This window comes from Atractosteus spatula, chromosome 6, assembly GCF_055471065.1.
Source record: "Atractosteus spatula isolate fAtrSpa1 chromosome 6, fAtrSpa1.hap1, whole genome shotgun sequence".
Taxonomy (NCBI): domain Eukaryota; kingdom Metazoa; phylum Chordata; class Actinopteri; order Semionotiformes; family Lepisosteidae; genus Atractosteus; species Atractosteus spatula.
The window spans coordinates 51,830,840-51,853,144 of NC_142711.1; the positions used below are offsets into that span (position 1 = coordinate 51,830,840).

At 36.6% G+C, this 22,305-nt stretch overlaps 1 protein-coding gene across 6 annotated transcripts in view; it reads left to right on the forward strand.

The window, feature by feature from the left end:
* The window catches only part of LOC148833028 (disco-interacting protein 2 homolog C), a 224,110-nt gene that overhangs the window by 166,761 nt on the left and 35,044 nt on the right, over positions 1-22,305 (forward strand). For all 6 annotated transcript variants that reach the window (XM_088918309.1, XM_088918303.1, XM_088918305.1 and 3 more), the window contains 14 exons: positions 703-813; positions 7,251-7,374; positions 8,299-8,408; positions 10,001-10,103; positions 10,329-10,393; positions 12,576-12,669; positions 13,260-13,379; positions 15,060-15,174; positions 15,836-15,975; positions 16,798-16,934; positions 17,629-17,837; positions 18,646-18,760; positions 19,390-19,591; positions 22,136-22,245. In XM_088918309.1, the coding sequence (XP_088774435.1) occupies positions 703-813; positions 7,251-7,374; positions 8,299-8,408; positions 10,001-10,103; positions 10,329-10,393; positions 12,576-12,669; positions 13,260-13,379; positions 15,060-15,174; positions 15,836-15,975; positions 16,798-16,934; positions 17,629-17,837; positions 18,646-18,760; positions 19,390-19,591; positions 22,136-22,245 (1,755 nt within the window). The remainder of the gene's footprint in view (positions 1-702; positions 814-7,250; positions 7,375-8,298; positions 8,409-10,000; positions 10,104-10,328; positions 10,394-12,575; positions 12,670-13,259; positions 13,380-15,059; positions 15,175-15,835; positions 15,976-16,797; positions 16,935-17,628; positions 17,838-18,645; positions 18,761-19,389; positions 19,592-22,135; positions 22,246-22,305) is intronic.

A 22,305-nucleotide genomic window follows, 5' to 3' on the forward strand; every position in this document is an offset into this window, starting at 1 on the left:
GATCTTATTATTTAAGTAATTTAACAAACAGAAAGGACAGTTTTTACCTCTAAAGCATATGGTACTGTATACGGTAACGTTTAGATTCCAGAAAGATGTTGACATGGTACCCGATGAAAGGTAAATTTGCAAACTAAAAGTTATAGATAAAGTAAAAAATGGAGTCAAATTTGGACTTGGCTGCAAATTAAGAACATGAGGACACAACTGGAAACTTAAAAGGGACATTGTTATGGACGGAGAATAGGAAATGCTTCTTTGCTGAGTCATAGTTGTCTGGAATATCTTCCGAGCCATGTTGCTGAAGCCCAAACTGGGATCCATCAGGAAGCTACTGGATGGTTCTTACATTCTTAAATCAGCTGGTGGCTTTATTACTTGTGAAGTAAGAAAAAGGAGATTTTGACTTTCTGTACAAATCAAAAGTATTAATTAAACATAAAGGAAAACAACAGATCTTCTAACATAAAATGTTATACATAAACATGTTGAAACATATCTTGCTGTGTTGGCTTTGGACCCAATACTTCTGCTTTTTACAAAATTTTCAAGTAAGAAACTATTTCTTGCTCTGATATGGCTTGCCACATAATCTTAAATCTTTGCAATTTCAATCTGTTTATTTTATAATCTTATTATCATTTGCATTTGCAGTGCTTCTGCTCGAAATGAATTTTTTCTCTTTATTAATTGTGAATTTAGGTGGCTCTTGTCTTCCCCAACAACGATCCTGCTGCATTCATGGTTGCGTTTTATGGCTGCCTGTTGGCTGAAGTTGTTCCTGTGCCCATTGAAGTGCCACTAACCAGAAAGGTAAGGGTCTAGAAATGTATTTTTGCAAAACCTACCGCTTGTGAGATCACAACAGAGAAAGTAAAAGGACAGGTTAGAGTTTTCTAAAGATGCTAAAGCACACAAAACCTTAAAGAGCAAGAAGCAAAGTTTCAATTAAACTGTTATGCGAGCCCCTTCGTCTTAGAACCATATACTGTATATATAGAACCATATATTGTACGTACAATAACTCTTTTCATTTTCTACATCTTAATAAGTTTCTAAATGTATGAACTTAAAGTTTACCACACTAATTTTCAAGATGTTAACATACATACACCAGTTGTTCACTGCAGAGGTTGTGTGTTTTTTGTGATGTTAGCTGTAGGTGTCTGAGAATTGCTTGTGTTCTGAGGCCTGAAGCTTTGAAACAATCTGGAACATACTTATCTGAGAAGTGCTTGTGTTCTGAGGCCTGAAGTTTTGAAACAATCTGGAGCAGACTGGTGGGGTACATGTGCATCTATGGCCATTTCTCTGGTCGTGCATAGTAGTGGGTGGTGTGCAGGCTTGATGACACACTCCAACATAGGACTGCAAACCCATTCCAGAAGACATCTTGAAAATGAGTGCCTCAGACTTAATGATTGTGAATTGTTAGCAGTAGTAGTTTAATTGTATACTTATTTATGTATATTGATTGTTACTTCATTGTGTAGCTGAGTAACAGCGCTCAAACTGGTGTGACGTGGTGTAATATTACACTTTTTCCTCTGCAAGATTTCTAGGGTAGATTTTTAGCCTTGGAGTTACAGTTAAGAGTAACTCTCCGATTCTGTTTTTTATCGCACTGAATTGATTAGTCTGTATAATTTTATTGTTTTCCACTGTCTGCTGCTTTACTACTTATAGACTGCATTATGGTTTGTGAGTGCTATACTGCCACTAAAGTGTGTTTTTGTTCTTCAGTCATCTAAGTGAGAGAGAGGCCGCGGACACAGACCATTTTTAGATATACTGTTGATGTACTGAAAAATGAGGGACTGCTCTGCAACACTCTGCATACATTTTCAAGGTGTATAGGAGTCTTGGACCTGTATTTTGTAACATGATCTCAAAATTGATGCCAGATATTGTCTGGTTTAACCCAATGTTTTGATATTAACTGACTTTTTTGTTTCCTGGTGTATTTGTTAAGGGAAGATATCCTGTCCTTTAGTAAAATCAGATAGTGAGATTCTTTGTAATGTCTTGCGTAAGGAAGAAATATCCATATGCTTGATAAGGAGAACAAAGAGCAAGTGTTTTTCCAAATTAGCAGCCGGCACCAGTATCACTGCCAGGCCCTCTTGATGAAAGAAGTGCAGAATGGGCTGCAACTTATGAAAGCTGGCAAATGACAAAGAGCGTTTTGTGAGTTTATCTTACTGTGCATAGGATTCATTTTTGGCTATCCAGCTTTATTATTTTACATTTGACATGTTTTAATTATTATTTTTATTGTTTTATCTCTCATTCTGGAACCTGTTCAGTACATTCAAGTTGTCCACATGACAGAACTGAAACTGTTTGGAATTTAGAGGAATTTTAAAACTTCCTTAATAGACTCCCCTTTTCTGTTCTCACACAACATGTCCTCCCTGTTCTTTTTTTGTTTTTCCACTAAGACATTTTAATGGACATATTTGAAATCCTCCTGGTTCAGAAACTGAGAACACAATAAGCCTTTCAGTTGTGTCTTAAAAACAATGTTAAAAATCACATATATTTAAAATGTATTATTGGTTAAAAGAACAAAAAATGTTTACCTACTAAATATTTTATAAGTTAATGTACATCCACACACTTAGATGTTCAAATAATATATTTTATTAAATAAGATAATTCGTTCATCATATTTTGTAAAATTGCATTACATGTGAAGTATCAGGGTTCTAAACATGTAACCAGTGAATGGAAAAACATTTTTAAGACATCCTTTTCAGCAGATGTCTTAATATTTCACTTGGATTCTTTACTGTGGTTATAATCCTCAGGAAAAAAATGGAGAGGCATGAGAATTATTCTAGAAATATGAAAAGAAATGAATGCTCTGGAACACATATTTAACATGTTATGTATGTGTTTCAGGATCCTGTACATGTCATTACTCTTCCAATTGGGTTTGTTTGATCGTTAAAAAAATAGTTGTCTTCTAAACTGAAATTCATTTTAAGCGTGATTCTCTTCATGCTTTTGGCATTTACCTTTTTAATACAGACTATCTGGGAACAGTATAGATAATTTAATTCCCATCATCATATCTTGCTTGTGGCTGTATTCTAATAGATAGCTAAATGTTAAGTTGTAAATAAAATTCACTAAGCTGCAGCCTATATTGTTACAATTTTTGCTATGGATGTACTGTACAGTAATCCATCAGTGCCAACCAATGTGTTTGGTTTATTCAGAATCATTGTTCCTTGGTCTAAAAAAGAGCAAAACAAACGACTGTCCTATAAACATAACTTCTAATTTGCAATTACGATAATATAGCTTATTTGCAATTAATAAAAAGCATGTATGCATGCAAATGGCTCTCAAGCCATGAAAAAATTGGGACATCTGGATACTGATGTGGAGAAAAAAAAAGACATACTGTAAGCTGTTAATTTATATTAACCTTCATTAAAGACACTGTTGCATAGTGATTTACTGCTAAAAAATAGTAATTACTTTCATTTTTCATCAGTGATTTTTAAGTCAATTATTTTTCATCACACAAGACAAAAAGTAAATAATTGTTTGATCTGAAATCTTCCTAGCTATACTCATTTTGCTCTGTTAGGTTTATCACATACTGTAGCATTTCACAGAGAGTGTAGTTAGGACACAGGTTAGAACAATATTTCAATTTCAGAACTCAATGTTTTGAAATAAATTCAGTTTAAGTAAATTTAAGTAGTTTAATCACATAGTGAATAGTTAGGGTTGTCATCAGGTTAAAATAGCAATCCATTAGTCACTTTCCAGATGCTAAGGAGCATTTTTTGGGAATGGGATAGTCTGTAGACACTTGATATTAATTTGGCACTCTCTCACTAACTGAGATAGCATGATTTCTTACGATGCTCTAGCCTGCCAGTAGATAAGATTCTTCCACCACATTTCTGAGAGCTGCTGATGCTGAATCAGCTGATGAAATCAACCTGGTGTTCTGTGAGGAATGAGGAGATCCAGCACATTGTGGTTGGTTATGTTATGAAAGCTGCAGGATCTGAGATTTGTTTTTATGACGTGTTTAGCTCTGTTTCCAAACAATATGAAAGCATATTTGTTTGCCAGAAAAACAATATTCCTCCTACCCATTACATCATGTGAGGGGGAGACTTAAGTGAGTCATATGAAATGATGTTATTCAGTTAACATGCTATATACTTTTAAAATGAAGTTGTTAAATGCAATTAGGTAGCCCTGCCCATTGACATTTTTAATTTAGCTTGCACTTTCTCCTCGACCTACATCATTTTATTATGGAGTCAGCATATATTTCTAGGGTGTTCCATAAAGCATTGTCCAGTCAGACGTCTCAAACTTTACTTTTCCTTTGGCAGGCTTGACGTGCATGTTTTAAATTTTTGCAGTAACACTGAATTTTCCAAACCAGTGAGGCATATGTATTTAAGCATTGATTTACATTTCAACACTACGGCATTTTCCCCATGCATTTATATTTAGGTTTACTAAAACAAAAACCACATGCTGCTAAATGCCACATAATCTCATGCTCCAGTTGTTCGATAAAAATGCATCTGTTCCTTACATTCTATCTGTATCCTTGGAGAAGAGAAGACTAATGCATGGTATCACTTCTTCACTGCTAACACTTAGGTTTGACATTGTTCCAAATATTTGTTTACTTGTATGTCTGTCCTAAACTGAGTTGCCATCTTGTAGGCACATCTGTATCTTGTACATGGTTCCTTTGTGTTATTTTTCCTATCCGCTATTTTTTTTTTGTATATATTGTTATAAAAAGGGGGTGTTGAATAATTAACAGAGGCTCAATAACATTTGTGACACCAGCATATGTACAAGCACTGTTCAAGGTAAAAAATTATACAACCACTTAATTTTACATGAATAATTTGGTAGATGAACAATAAATAGGCAATCGTTTAATACCAGGATCTACTAAACAAAACTTAACATGCAACACACAAATCACACAAACTAATTTTTGTAAACTGCTAGAACAAAGGTGAGTTCAAAACATCCAACATCCACACTCAATGAGTCTTAATAATCAAATAATGCTTTCTGATGAAGTAATACTTTCATAAAATAAATAATGCTTCAGGGAAAACTTACTGTACATTCTCTTCTTGCTAAAAGGAGACAACCATTGGTCCCTATTTATACAGTAAAGGTATCCAGATACAAGCTAGAGTATTAAACTTTGTCTGGTGGGTTTAAAAGTATTTCTAGAAATAAGAAAACATTTTCCCCTAGATTAAAACAGAGTCCCTTCAGTGCTTTATACCTAATAGTTCTTGGTTGGTCGATATTGAGGAATCAAAATGGTGAAGATTTTAATGCTGGAACTCAAACACTCTTGTCTCCTTGCTTCTCCTCTATCCTGTTAAATCCCTTAACAATCTGCCTTTTCAAGGAAAGCATTGTTCACTTGAGCTTAACCTGTCAGATCCAGAAGGTCTGGTTTCAGACACACATCTGTTGTCTCTACTTGACTAAGGTTTGCTTATCTGATGAGATAAACCTAGTCTGTGTAAAGACCCTCAACATTTTAGCTCTTTCTAGCGATTCACATTATACCAGCACCAAAGTGACTTTCTGTGAGACTCTTCAATATGAGGAAGAAAGACCCAGTCTACATACACAAAATATATCCAACACATAAATATATATAAAACTCACTTGGTACAATAATTATCATTTTGCTGTAGGAGCGTGTTTGCATCTTGAATATAAAAAATGACCATTTTCACTGATAACTCTACACTTCCAAAGACTGATTGACATGACTCTCATTTTGACTTCTAGACCATTTTTCATTACACATAACCAGAATTCCGTTAATAATCTGTTGGGTTATTTATTCCTAAAATTCACTCTTGCAACATCCCTTAACAAAGTAATGCTTGTCATCAATTCATTTTGTCACTTTGTATTGCCGTACCCAGTTTTTCAGAGAAAATGGTTAGAGACATTTGACAACAATCGTATAAAATGACATTGAAGTGATGCTCTCAAGCAAGTACTGGACATGGATTTGAAAAAAAAGTGAATAAATGTACACAAATGAGACCATACACAAATGTACACAAATGAGGTTACTGAGATTTTTGTTTATCTCAGTAACCTTTACCCTGGAAATATATATAATTTAAATACCAGTCATATTTACATTATGATTACATTACCTTCATTTAAAATAGAATAACGTTTAACCATTGTTAATGTTAAAGTATTACATTGTTTGTCTGTGTTCCTTTCCTTTTGTTTTGTTCTATTTCAAATTTGTTTTATTTGAAAAGTTAAATTTAATAAGCTCTTGTCCCCAGTGCAGTATTGCATCATACGTCTGTCAATATACCACAATTATAAAATTACTTTTACTGGATAAAAGCTGGCAGAAGAACTGTTTCACCTTTGAATAGATCTGTTTGGTCACTAGCTTCTCCATTATCTGCTGACATACCGTATGTTCTTAGTATCCATTTGTCTATTTTTCGGACTTTTGCCATTAGTCTAGCCTGTAATGCTTCTGGCTTCAGAGAGTTTTTGGACATTTTGCTTGCTGCAAGAGAATGCTTAAAATTGCTGTGAATGTGATGCTGTGTAATGGCTGGAGATTAACACTCCAAAAACACTCTAAAACTTGCATCTTCTTCTCAAATGACAGTATACTGTCTGACATGTAATCTTGTGAATTGTGTCCAGCTAAGGTTACCAGCAATGGTGGGAAAAGAAAAAAGAAACATTTAAAGTGCACTTTTCTTCATGGTAGATAAAGCACTGTGGTAGCTCTCACACTTCAGAAGAAATGGAATTCTGAAGTGCTGGCAAATTGTCTTATGCATACATACTGTACATGCTGTATGAACCATTTGAGCCGTTTCTTAGAGTGAGAGACATGGCAACACCAGGTAGAAAATAGCAGCCAAGGGCAACAGAGCAAAAATTACCTTTTGGTTGGTAACAGTTGCTAAGGAAGTTCAAGGAGCTCTAGGTGTTTCTTAAATTTCATTTGTAGGGCGTTCACATATGTTGGGTTTAAATAATCTTATTTTTTCTGTTGATATTCCTAAGCTTGTTTTGGTAAAGTAAGCATGAGTTAGAGTTCGGCTCTTAAGATTTTTGCAGGGATTGGGGATTGTGGGGATTTTTGGCCTTTGTGCGTTTTGTTGGTCAAATCATCTGTCCTGTCTTTAATCAATTAACATGCTTTGTTGTCTTTACCAAATCTGGCCCAGGATGCAGGAAGTCAGCAGATCGGCTTTTTGTTAGGAAGCTGTGGAGTCACAGTAGCCTTGACTAGTGATGCCTGCCATAAAGGACTGCCGAAAAGCCCAACAGGAGAGATACCACAATTCAAAGGTATTGTTATTTCATTAACTATAATTTATCTTCGTCATGCAAAGACCATGTATCTTAGTTTCTGTAACTATAACAATCTAGAATTAATTTATTATAGACAAGAAAGTTTGACTTCAGAACTAAAAACACATTTTTTTTATTTTTTAATCAATTAAAACCTGGGGAATCTTATAAGAAATTAGTGTTTTGGAAGGCTGCAAAAAGTGCTGTTCAGTTGAGTGATGCATCGTGTATCCTTGCTGTAACAAATCTCCCAGAAAAATAGAGAAAAACTGGTGAAAGAGACGTCCTTGGAGTTATGCCTTCAAATAGATGAACTGGGAGACCTACAACATGTACTGTACACCTTAAATGTATGGATGAGTTAAATTAAATGTATTATGATTTGCGACAGGCAATTTGCTAAGAAACTTAATTAAATGTAAGTCTTTGTGAGTGGTCAAGTCAGAATTGTTCCAGTTTTCTTTATGTTGATGCTATTGATTGATGCATTGTGATACCACAACAGCTGTGTTGCTTTACAAAGCAGATGACAGCAAGCTTTATAGCGACATGAATACCACTATGACTACAGAAAGTGTAGAATGTTATAGTAACAATTATAACTAAAACTACATTTTTGTAAACCTGTTTTTCATTAGTTTTTGTTATAGAATGCCTCTCAGTAGTAGAATAATATGATTTTTTCAAAATGTGAAGTTAACGTTAAGATTTGGCAAACAAATGTGCTTTATTATCTTACTTATTTGTATTTTTCTGTACTTTTTGGTGTAGTGAAACTATTGCCATATACAGAAAATCATTTTTTTTCTTTCTGGTTTAACTTAGCACAATAAACTGAATTTCCAATAGAGAGACAGGTGATAGCATTTTTTATCATTCAGGAGGGAAAATGTATCTATTTCTCTTTGGCTCTCTTCTCAGGGTGGCCAAAGCTGCTGTGGTTTGTTACAGAGTCTAAACATTTGTCCAAACCTCCTCGAGATTGGTTCCCACATATCAAGGATGCAAATAATGACACTGCCTACATTGAGGTGAGGTCATCAAGGGTTTTCATACTGTTAGCACAGAGGCAGAAAACACTCTCTGTTCTTTATTTCAGACTTACAGATTAGAATCTGTTTACCATCTGGGATTTAAATTGACCGAACAACCTCCTTTTCGGTTGTTACTGAAACTTCTTATCTTCTTATGATCAGTTTGTGAATAAAACCTATATTATGAATTTCTGTAACTGCATTGTGTCATTGTATACCTACTGTACATAAACCAATGACTCTTTCTAGTCTCAGCTGTTCAGAAGCTAGGAATTTAATGCATTTTGTTTTTAGTTTTGTTGCAGAGTTTGTTTTAGCAAAAAGATTATATGAAAACCACACATTTCTATATTTAAAGTGCAATTATGCTCTTTTGATTTAATGTTTGGGTCATATTACTTGTGTGCTCATAAAAACCCCCTTTGTCTCATTCTTGGCAGAATGAACTTATGAAGATTTCCATTAGCTGTTCGTTATCAAAAGAAGGCTAATGTTGCTGCCGTAATATATAGCTATGCATTGTTAAAAATGAGAAAATAATGTAAAATATAGGCAATCTTATTTAAAGGGATTTTCAGTAGCAGTAATGGCATCATATTTGTGCTTCCTCAGTGTTTCATTACTCCTGCCTCTATTTGTCTTGTGGATCAAGTTGCATTTAGACATGTTTGTTTCTGGGATCCACACTGTTCAAATTAAGTTAAGTTTCCCTTTTTGCAACTGACGCAAGGGAGCAGAACTTGTACTCTGTGTTTGAGAAATGGCCTATGCCTTTCATTTTCAGTGAGACAAAAATAGGGAGCCATAAAGGACATAAAACAGTGGCACTGAGTGCCCTATTAGGGTAGTTCACCGGCTTCTTATGTACTAATCTGGCTCAGGCTTCAGCGGCTTCAGCGGAACTTAATTGGCTTTCTGTGTCCAAGAGGCACAGTTTTTCACAGTGTGCTGTATTGTTTGAGACAGACAGAAGGTGTGGCTCTTCTGGGATGGGTTATTTCATGGGTGTTTTGTTTTATGACTCTTTTTTCTTTACTATTTTCAGCTTAGTCTGGAGAGAATGTTATAGCCAGAAATAACGAATGTGTTGCTGTTGCGTTATCTTATACCATTTTTGTATTTATTTTTGCTATTTAAGTAAATAAAGTATGATGGATACTATGAGGTGTGAATGTAAGTGGTGATTCATATTGTAATTTATTGCTTTTCTGTGTTTTACCTCTCATTTCACATTTTTTACATTATTTCAATCAGATAGAAAATAGATTAGGAATAGTATAGACCTTCTGAATGTACAGAGTACTTAAAAAGAATTGGATATGTTTAGCATATAATTATCCATATTATATATACTGTGGATACCACTTACAGTACATACTGTAACTGTCTAATACAATGATGAGGATTTCTTGCTGTAGAGAAAACGTTTATATAGGTAGAGAAACTTCGCACACATGATCTCTCTTAAAGTAGGGGAATAACACTAAAACTTAGAAGCAACTTTTTGTCAGGAACAGTGTTTCAGTAGGTCAATGTACTGTATTTTATTGTTTCAAAATGAATGTCAATGTTCTAACTCTGTTAAACAGTACAAGACCTGCAAGGATGGGAGTGTGCTGGGAGTGACTGTGACAAGGATTGCTTTGCTCACCCATTGTCAGGCCCTCACTCAAGCCTGTGGATATACAGAAGGTTGGTTCCATCTTCCCAATCTGATAGACATGCAACGGACACGTGGATTTTATACTTACTTCATATTTTATAAAAGAAAATTGTCGTAACACCTCAAGACCATACATAGAACTATAATGCTTTATAGTATATGTTTTGCATATTTTTAAAGTGTAAGTACAGTACTTTAAATCCTTTTATGGTAAGAAGTGAAAATATAATGTGTTTTTGTTTTGTCTTTGACAGCTGAGACCATTGTGAATGTATTAGACTTTAAGAAGGATGTTGGCCTGTGGCATGGCATTCTCACAGTAGGTTCTCTTTTTTTGCTACTTTGGTATTAACCTTTTTTGTAACAATACACATACCGAGAAGACAAAAAAAAATCAAATCTGGGTTTATCACGTTCTCCCTTGATTCTTTATTATTGTGTATTGAGCATTTTCACATACACTGAGTGAACAAAGCATGAGGGAGGCCTGACCAATATTGCTTTGCACCCCCTTTTGCTCTCAGAAGAGCCTCAGGTCATCGGGGCATGGACTCAACAAGGTTTTGAAAGCTTTCCACAGGGATGGTGGCCCATGCCGACTCCAGTGCGTCCCACAGTTGTGTTGAGTTGGCTGATAGTGGATCTCTGCTCCAAATACCATCATTCCCATGGATGTTCAATTGGATTGAGATCTGGTGACTTGGCAGGCCACTGCATTAAGCTGAATTCATTGTCATGTTCATGGAACCGTTCCTGGACAATCTTAGCCTTGTGGAATGGGGCATTATCCTGCTGAAATAAATCCATTCACAGATTGATACACTGCTGCCATGAAGGGATGCAGCTGATTGGCAGTGATGTTCAGATATCCTATGGCATTCAAATGTTGCTCCATTTTTATTAAGGAGCAAGCTGAGTGCCACGAAAACACACCCCACACAATCGCACCACCACCACCAGCCTGATATGTTGATACACGGCATGATGGATACATGGACTCATGTGGTTTTCTCCATACCCTAGTCCTTCCATCAGTGTGAAAAAGCGGGTATCAGGATTCATCAGTCCAGGCCATGTTTTTCAAATTCTCTAGTGTCCAGTGTTTTCGTTCCTTCTTGTTTTTTGCTGAAAGAACTAAAACTCTTAAGGTTAATGACTGCCATACCCCATCCGTCAAGGTACGATGAGTTGTGTGTTCTTGTATGGGTCTTTCGGCAGCAATGTTGTACAGGGCTATCAGTTGACTAACTTCTTTCACCTCTTTCATCAATGAGCTGTTTTTGACCACTGGCCTGCTGTTGGCTGGATGTCTTTTTAGTGGTGGACTATTCCAGATACACAAAGAACACTACTGAGCTTGAAACCCCCCCCGGCATTGTAGTTCTTGACATACTTACACCAGTGCCCATTCTGCCTCACATACACAATCCATGTCTCAGTGATCTCCAGCCTCAAAAATCCTTCTTTAACCTGTCTCCACCCCTTCATCAACTCTGATTGAAGTGTAGCTACGATCCAGGAGACCATAGCTTTCACCTGGACTCACCTGGTCCATTTCAAGGAAAGAGCAGGTGTCGCTTATGTTTTGTACACTCTTCGTATTTTGTCTAGTACTGATAAATAAGCATGTCACTTTTCATACAGTAAGTGTTTAGTACCTGATAAGATATTACTGTCTGATGGATACATTTTACAGTGTGGAGAATCCTAATTTTTAGGCAAATGAATTCATTATGGCAAAATACTTTTAAAATAATTTTAGTGAAATAGGAACTGTGTGGGTTTCATTTTGGTATATTTTGTATATTTGGTATAACAGTATCTGTAGGTTATATTTTTTATATATCAGTGGTCATGACATGCTATGCTATTTCGCACCACCTGTATGACTTGCAAAGCTAGTTTAAAGACACTGGCTGTGTGGAGTTTTGATTTCATGGGCAGTGTGAAGCTCTAAACAGGTACCAGATACTCCTAATTACCTTAGAACCTCCAGGTCAGAGAAGACTTTCTTAATTGGCTAAATGTGTTAATCACTTCACCATGTCAAAAGCTGATTATTTTTAACCTTTCATTCTGTCATTGTTTCTTTACATGCCCCTTAATGTTAAATGACACTGCAATTACCTGAAATGGCTTATTTTTGTTGTGCAGTGCAACACTTCATGTCAGAGTAATTAAAATGATAATGAAGGTGAAATGTCATGAAAGCCGTAGGGATCATTTGATTCATAAATATGGAAGTTAATGGGCCCTATTTAAAAGTCAATTTGAGAAGTTCATTTTTTCCAGTCTTTTTAAAGAAACATGAAAAACATCAACATAAATAGCTTTGGGTAGAATTAGAAGATTTGTTTAATCTGAGTTATCTTGATTGCTTCTTGCATAGATCACTTTACAAATTAATTCAGATACTGCAGGGAAACATTAACAAATGATCCCAAATAACCACTATAGCTTTACCTAAGTACATACAGTAATATAATGTTTTTCTCTTTCAGAGTGTCATGAACATGATGCATGTTATCAGTATCCCCTATTCCCTAATGAAGGTGAACCCTCTTTCCTGGATACAGAAAGTTTGTCAATACAAAGGTTTGTATACATCCACAGTCTATATGTAAGGTAAATAAAGTCTTACCACATTCAGTATCAACAGTCTGCCTAATCCGTAAAACACTACAGACCTACCTTGAGTACTGCACCTGTTCTTGTTCAATTGAGATTTACTTACACAGTTTTAAAACCACTAAGTGAAATATTCAAGAGCTGTGCACTCTGAAACTCATTTGCATGAAGCTGAAGCATTTTTTAACTAACCTTTTGATGTTCTTTGATCAAAAGCCAACCGAGTTTCTTAAAAGTTTGGTAGGGTGCAAGATTAAAGGAATGTTCCAAGTTTATTTTATTTTCATGCCTAAATGTAACTGTTATCTTGAAGATTAGTCACCAAATACAACTCAAGTGAACTGATGCAATAAATCATGCAAAAAGTGTGAATATTTTAGAGGATACTGCAGATGGCTTCTGAGGTGCCTGAAAGTGCATACATTATATTATCCTTGTTGGCTTTTTTGTATTTTAAATTTATAATTAGAAGAGGGATATTTTTCCAGTCTTTGCAGGGCTTTCTGGCACGAATGTGAAGTATTATACCGTGTGCTTTTCTGTGTTTCCGCTTTCAGCAAAAGTAGCATGTGTGAAGTCGAGAGATATGCACTGGGCCTTGGTGGCACATCGAGACCAACGAGACATCAACCTCAGCTCCTTGCGCATGTTAATTGTGGCCGATGGATCCAACCCCTGTAAGTTAGATTCCAAGATTCATCCGTCTATCGATTTTCCAACCTTCATCCAATTCAGGGTTGTGGGGGAGGCGGAGCCTATCCCAGCAAGCAGTGGGCGCAAGGCAAGGCCTGGGCAAGATGCCAGTCTTTGTCAGGACATACATCGACACAAACGTACACATTTTCCCAAAGCCAATTAACCTACCAGTATGTCTTTGCACTGTGGTAAGAAACCAGAGCTCCAGTTATTCAACCCAGGGCCCAGGGCTGTGAGGCAGCATTGCTAACTAGGACACCACTGTGCCACCCTGATTCTAAGATCTCCCTCAAATAAATCAAAAAAGAAAACATAAGTTTGTGATCTTTCAATCAGTGGCATTGAGAGAATCCAGTGAAATAAATCAAATTTAAAATATGTTCTTTCTGAAAAGTGCAATGCTTTTGCAATGATTTCCAGTAATAGAATCATCCTGCGTAAGATTAGAGTAAGGACCCCTATATCTTGCAAAGAGTACATGTTAGTAATAATAATAATTGCTTCCGCTTATACAGCGCTCTTCTGGACACTCAACTCAAAGCTCTTTACAGGTGATGGGGACTCTCCTCCACCACCACCAATGGGTGATGTGACAGCACCCATAGTGCGCCTAACGCTCACCACACATCAGCTATCAGCAGGGAGAAGAACAGAGTGGTGAAGCCAATTCATAGATGGGGATTATTAGATAGATACTTTATTGATCCCGTGAGGGAAATTGCAGAAGGAGGCCAATTATGAGGCCAAGATTGGTAAAGGCCAATGGGGGAAATTTGGCCAGGACCCCAAATATATACAGTATTGTATATTAAATATATCATATACTATTAATGAAGCTACTGTTAGTTAAAGGGAATTAAAAACAATTCAGATCTGCCATAAGAATTGTCATAGCTGATCAGTTTCTTATTTTACAAACAGGATTAGGGGGTAAAAAGTGCATTTGGGGAGCCTCTTCAGTCTGCATAGTTCAAGATCACTGACATAAATTGTCGGTTTAAAAGTCAGATTACATTTACATAAACAGAAGGCACTCCTCTGCTAAAAGATAAAACAATGGATAATGATCTACCATTTAATCTAATTGATCTAATATCAGAATTTTCTATAGGTTATATGAAAACCACAGAAAAGTAGTTACAGTTTTTAGAATCAGTAGTAAATTTACTGTTTAAGCAACAGCGTTAGGAAAAACATTGTCACCAATGTTGGAAAAAAACAGCAGCAAGCAGTATGAATATATTTAAACACAGCATGAGGGAAATTGTTTTAAGGGAACTGATGAGTCAGAATGATGTTCCAGACTGAATAGCTTTCTGTGCATGGCATCATTCCAAACAAAAACTCCACTGGAGCGATTCGGAGGCATGAAGACAGAGACAGAAGATGTGCTAATGAAAAGGAACAGGTATGGAGCAAAGGAGGTGACTGCCCACGTGTTTTAAAACAAACTGTCTGGATCTTTTAGGATGAGAGGCATAGAGCTGGAACCCCAAAACTATCCATCGAAACTGGCAATAAATCCAATCCTGTATTCATTCTTAATCTTTAAATATAGTATTCCATATAAAGTAATGAAATATTTTTTGTTCACTATTTTTTTATTGTACCGTCTTAAATTCGTTCTTGCTGATGATTCTGCCATCATATTTTCCCCCTAGGGTCTATATCTTCCTGCGATGCATTCCTCAATGTCTTCCAGAGCAAGGGACTGCGTGCAGAGGTCATCTGTCCTTGTGCCAGCTCTCCGGAGGCTCTCACAGTTGCCATTCGAAGGTATGGAGCTCTGAGAGACAGCTCATGAGCTCATGTAACAGCCTCTGCAAGTCTGATTATGTATCTTAAGGTGGTCACACTTTTAGCACAGATGCCTCTTATTACTATCTAACCTTAGTATGTTAGGAGTTCAGGCTATGGTTAGACTTATGGTTTTGCTACTAATATCCCATGAATATGCAGCAGAGCTAGGTTTATCTAAGTAAATCTTTTATTTATAAGATATTTAGAAATGACATTTGCACCACTTGGTCTCCTCTACAACCTATGAAGTTCTAGACTTTAAATGTTAAAGACAGTTTCAGTTCCATTCACATATTAATTTATGAAGGTGTCTATGCTCCTTAAATTATCAAATGAAGTAAGTAAAACTCACTAAGCTATACAGCTACTAATTAAGCTCATTCAGAATTCTTCAGACACTTTGTACGTTCTGTATATTACAAGAGAATGCATACATACATAAAAGTGTTATAATTTAATACAAGTAGAAAGTATTATTTTGTGTGGACGTCACTTGTAATTTTTTAATGATTGATATCCAGCCACAGGGCCCTACAGTATATAAGATAAAGGCTGTTGTTTATAATGTGTAGTTCCAGGATGCCTGTAAGGGGGGTTCTGTTGAAAGTAGTGTTGAAATACTGGTATGTTTTGGCAGGCCAACAGATGACACCAATCAGCCCCCTGGTAGAGGAGTTCTTTCCATGCAGGGCTTGAGCCATGGGGTGATCCGAGTGGATTCTGAAGAAAAGCTGTCAGTTCTGACGGTGCAGGATGTGGGCACAGTCATGCCAGGAGGTACATCAACAGTAATGGCCCCACTTGTACTCAGATGACAAATATTAATGTATTTTAGTATTTTACAATATCTACTTAGAATCCAATTTACTTTTCTTCCTGTTCAAATTCAGTGATTAATAGTTTTAACCATCTTAAAAGAAAACACTCAAAATAGAAATTTGTTAAAAATGTGTCTTTATTTTTTACCAAAACAAATCATTTTCACAGTCAGTTCTTTTCTGCTAAGGTTTAGTGCTGTCTGTTATTAGCACTACGCATTTGTTGTGGTGTTTGTGAGTGATAAAGTTCAGTTTGCACATAGCACTGGCTGAAAGGGGTGTTTATTTTGTGTATTTCTGCTTATTCCTCTACATATTGCCACCAGATGAGTCACAGTGTTTCAGCACTGCAAAATTTAATAAAGACAGACTTATAACTTTTGGCCAACCGATGCATTTTTTCAAGTTCAGAATACCAATCAATTCTCTATGAAATCCATGTTGCTCTTTAATGGGCAATACTGCTTGCATTCTTCAGATGGTTTGTATTTAGGCTTTCTGGAAATCATTTCAAATGAAATCAGATTTTGTAACAGCATTTTTAAATTTATAACTGAAAAGTTAATTACAAATCTTTTTCTTCACCGTGTTTAAAGAATACTTAGTTATATTATCTCATTCTGTTTGTGCTCTACATTATTGTAGATGTGTTTGCTCCTCTTTGCCTATTTCCAGTTGATGTGTGGAATTATTGAAGGGTAAAAGGTCAAACAGTGGGTTCTAAGAAATGTTCTAGAATGTTGGCAATCAAATCTAATAGAGTATCCGCTCATGTTTGCAGCTCTCATGTGTGTTGTGAAGCCAGATGGGGTCCCACAGTTATGCAGAACAGATGAAATTGGAGAGCTGTGTGTGTGCTCTATAGCCACAGGTACCTCTTACTATGGCCTCTCAGGCATGACCAAGAATACCTTTGAGGTAAGTAAATATAATTATGCTTGCATGGAATTTTCATTACCTTACTTTATTCCTGGACCCTTGAAAAGGAGATTCGAACAGCATTCCTGAAATGTTTCTTAATAGTTTTTGGAATGGTAAAGTTCAACCTCATTACAGTGTCAGAAATATTCCCTTGACATCAAGTGATGCATTGAGAAGCACAAGATATGGCTTAGAAAAGGACTGAGATAATGTATGATTGGTGTGTGTGATATATAGGTTTTATATATATATGTTTCATATATATATAAAAGGATTAGGAAATACCTCTTTTTTGACATTATAAACATGAACAACATTGCCTTCCATTGTGCCAGCTGTATTCCCACAATATCAGACTCCACATAAATAGTTATGATTTATGCATGTTAGTAAAGTATGATCTAACCTTTAAGCCAGTTTCTGAACTGCAACATAAAATGTTTGGTGATTCAGTTTAATTTCCATTACTATGTTAATTTATTACCTCGAGTATGTGACATAAAATATCAAAACAATTGTAATGCAATTAGACATGATATCACAGAGGTACCTGGGGAACAATTGACAGAGCACTGTAATTAACCTTGTCCCTTTCAAGGTTATTTTTAACTAGGTATTTGGTAATGAACAAACTTACCTCTATTTCAGAGACACATTGGTATAACTTACAATTCCTTTCTGTTTTTGACAGGTATTCCCAATGACTAGCTCTGGGGGCCCCATTAGTGAATACCCTTTCACCAGGACTGGCTTGCTGGGGTTTGTAGGCCCAGGAGGGCTGGTCTTCATTGCTGGCAAAATGGATGGGCTGATGGTGGTTAGTGGACGGAGACACAATGCTGACGACATTGTAGCCACAGCCCTGGCAGTCGAGCCCATGAAGTTTGTGTACAGAGGCAGGTAAGTAAAAGGTCTCTGTTAGTGATCCCAGCCATATTAGAAAAAAACAGCCTTTGATGCAGAGGGAGAAGATACAGCACAGGATATAAGACCAAATGCATTTGAATTTGGTAGATTCCTTTCATAGTTAATTGTTACACCTCACTGTTTAGTTTGTTTTTCATTCATGAAAGGCATATATCTAATTACTAACATACTGTACCAAACAAGTTCTTTCTAATAAGCAGCATACATTTTTCTGTGACACTTCGGGTTCTGGTCCATTGACCAATTGTCTTCTTCTCCATTCTGGAGAATGTACAGTAGGTCAGACAACATCTGCCATCTTGTTTGAACATTGCCTGAACTAAAACAGCATCACAACATATGGTATTAGAATCTTCAATTGTATCTTGTTCAGTTACAGTAATCAAGTGCTTGTCAGTGTCGATTTGAAACTTAATGGGTAATGTTGATGCTAAATTTTTTCTAGTTTCTAATCATTTCACTCTCTGTCAGTATTACTACGCTTTAAAAGATGGACTTGGATGTGAGTGTACATGGCTTAAGGAGTAATAAGAATAACAAAAAATAAATTCTGTTGAAAATAAACAACTTTTTCATTTTTAAAATCTATTAAACTACAGATCCTTTCCACAAAAGCTAGCAATGGCTAGTTATAGAAAATAGTAATTATTTCACTATTTTACATTTCACTGTAATTAGTTACTATTAAAATAGTAAAGTAGTAATTATGCTATGACTATACTAATAAAGTACCTGACATTCGAAACAAAAAAGATTTTGACTGTTCTGTTGGGGTTAACAGGATAGCTGTATTTTCCATCACTGTCCTTCACGATGAGCGGATAGTTATTGTTGCTGAGCAGAGACCAGACTCCACAGAGGAGGACAGCTTCCAGTGGATGAGTCGAGTGCTGCAGGTAAGAAATGACACAAAGTGCCTTCTGTCTTCCCTAATACACTTTGTCTATTTGTAGGTCATAATAGGTCTTCACGTGCTGTGCTATATTTGCAGTGTGCAGAGAGATGTCACTATGGGGGCTTCACAGACTTTAAAAAGTGTTGTCTGTGTAATCAAATTAATTTTACAAATACAAATGTATTCTCAGAGGAATTAAACATTTGTGTTCTCTTAAAATAATAAAATATTTAGAACACAGAATAAGAATCAGTTCTTGCTTTTACATCCGGCTTTTTGTTTTTGGCCACTGTAACAATTATGAAAAGTGTTTCACTGTTAGATAATTGCATCAATGCTGGTGTCCAGAATACTTGTGTTTCATGGCTTGTGGTTTTCTTTAAAGCATTGTCATACAGTATGTGTATCCTAACAAATAATACATAGAGAAGGTGATCATGATGGTTCTGATTGTGTAGTTTACTTTGTAATGTATGTCATTGTTTATTTAAAAAAACATTTTGACATACAATTTCATACATTTTAATTAACCATGACTTGCTAAACATAAATTTGTTTTTAAATAACCTTGTCCTTTGCTTTGTTTATCTTCAGATTGTATATTTTATTTTAAATATTTTATATTTTCAGGCAATAGACAGCATACACCAAGTGGGAATATACTGCTTGGCCCTAGTTCCTGCCAACACCCTCCCCAAAACTCCGCTGGGAGGGATCCATCTATCAGAAACCAAGCAGCTCTTCCTGGAAGGCTCTTTGCATCCTTGCAATGTGTTGATGTGTCCACACACCTGTGTAACAAATCTGCCCAAGCCGAGACAAAAGCAACCAGGTGAATTTGTCACTTAACAAAGCAAGACGGGGTCTGGTCAGTCCTGGGATCTGTTATGTCATTACTAAAAAAGGCAAGCTCTGGATCCTCAGTAATGCACATCCACTGGTGTGAACATTTACTGATGTGTAAGGTAAGGCACATCTGATAAATTACTGCTTTAAAATGTTGGTCTTGCCACATGGTTGATCTTGGCCGGAGACTCACGGGGGAACAATACTGGCCTCAGGGTCTGAAGAACATGAGAGGTAAAGGTACCAGGAATCGATTCAATTCATATGCTGCTGCCGGATTGTAAATATAGATTATAGCCCTAAGGGTTTAACAACTCTACTGATTGAGTTCATTTGGTCAACAAGACCATAAGCATAGACTTTTTATAATGCATTGTCCTCCTCCTTTGCCGTTTGTGGTGGGAGTAACCATGAAGTGGCAGGAACACCTAATTGGATGCATGAAGGAATAAATGAAAAGTATTTATTTCAGTCGTACAGTAGGTGGTTTTTCTGAGGTCAGTCTTCTTCAGTTCCTTAACTCTCTATATTGCAATGAACATCTTTTTGAAAAAAAAAATATTTTTGAAAAAAAGGGGAAATCTAAGCTGACTCCCTTTAAATTAATTAAATTAAAGCTAAATCCCTTTAAATTAAATTTAATTAAATCCCGTAAAACATTATGTTTTTACACACAGTACTTCCTGCAATATAAAAACACTAAAACTTTTACACTCATCTGGTGGAGATTTGAAGCTGCTTTTTGAAGCTATGCATTTCCTTCATTGATGGCTCATTTCAACATATTGTGTAGAGTCTGTAGGTACATCAGAGATCTTCTACTACTGTATGTGAGTGACTGCATCAGTGTACATTGCATCCATCCTCATGTTTACAGTATATGCACAAGGTCAGACAGTTGTCAAGTGTTCTGAGTTATAAGCAGTGTTGATTCATTTGAAGATTATATTGTCTGTCAGTTCTGAAACATTTTTTTCCATGCATTACCTCACTTAATCTGGGTTGTACTGCAAGTCCATTTCCTTTTAAAATGTTATTGTGGAGGTTCCTGAGTGGTTCAACAGGTGAAGGCACTGGTTTTGGGCTCGATTATTCAACTTTCACAAGTTTAATTCTGGGTCATGGCATTAAAGAGCTGTGACCAGGATTCCCAGGTTTGTAGCTCAATTAGCTCAGCTCCACCGGGAATAGGATTGATATGAATCAATCGGGATGGTATCAGCACCTGGTGGAAAAAAAACTGACCATTGTGACAACTTGTCTGCGGGCTTGGGGGAAGGTTGGCGAGGGACACACCTCTCCTCCTATAGGTGTTGAATTTCCTGTCTGTTGCTGTGGAGCTTGCAGCATGGCAACTCAGAGGAGCCTTTCCATACTGTCCCATTTTCCCTTTGTGGGTACAAGGGGTCTTCACTGTTAGCAACGCAGAGGGAAAAACATGTTAAGTATAAAAAGTACCGATGCATCATTCACATCAAAGATGTTTCAGTTAACATCTAAAGATCTCAATAATCTAGATGAATTAAATGGTATAAACAGCAGTTGGTTCAGCTGAGCACTTCCAACATCATTTGGAATGAAAACCATCAAGCTGGGGTGCATTCGCTCAGTGGAGTGGCCCTTCATTGTTCTTTAGGGACAGTATCAAGCACACCTTTTTAGATGTTGGTAAGAAGTAGCACGGACATCGATAGCTGAAGGGAGAAGGTAATTTAAGGGGATTTCTGATCATTCTCAGTCTCAACGGTCTCAACGGTTTGAATTCTTATAATTGCAAATTCTGTTCATTGCAAAGTTGTGTTCCCAATCAGAAATTTAACGAATCACAAGGAAGTCTGTCACTGGTAGTTTCTGCTAAATGCAATTAATAACAGCGATAATTGGTGTGCTGTGTGCTATGGCTGTAGGAAGTGAATAGTATTTCAATATAGAGGCATGTGGAGTGGTTTGCTCCACTGTAGCTCATGTTCAATAAAACACCAGACAGTATTAATACCACATTAAACGATGAGCAAAGTAATGAACTGTGTGTGAGGTGGCAGTTTGAATCAGGCACTGCATTAGAGATGGAGCTATCTGATTTAAGGCTGTCTCACCCATCAGTGGTACTCTAACAGTGTGTAGAATGGAAAGCTAGGAAAAGGACAGGGGCTGTGACCTTGCAATTAATGACTTATTATATCTTGTGTGGCTTCCTTATCTGCTATGTTAATGTCTTTATAGGAGAAAATGAACAGAAATTCCTATAAATTAACTTCCATCTTATCTCACGTGCTGTCTCACAGCATGTAGATGAAGATTTGATGGCTTCAGCAGATGGTTTTAATTTCAAATATTTATGTGGGTCGATTTAAAGTTAAATCAAAATTTGTTGTGTAAGTACAGAAATCAGACTCTTAGCTGCAATAGTGCGGCGACCCCAGTTAACCGTGTGTTGAATAGAATGAGTTATATAAAGCTCTGTGCTCTCCTGCTCATCAGGCACACCACTGTCAAACAAGAACTCATGTATTGTGATGGTGTCTTGCAGAAATCGGTCCTGCCTCTGTGATGGTGGGGAACCTGGTATCTGGGAAGAGAATAGCGCAGGCCAGCGGCAGAGATCTGGGCCAGATCGAAGACAATGATCAGGCAAGAAAGGTGTGTGTGCGTTACCCAGACCAAAAGGGCTTGATTTTCAATTAACATCCACTAAGCAAT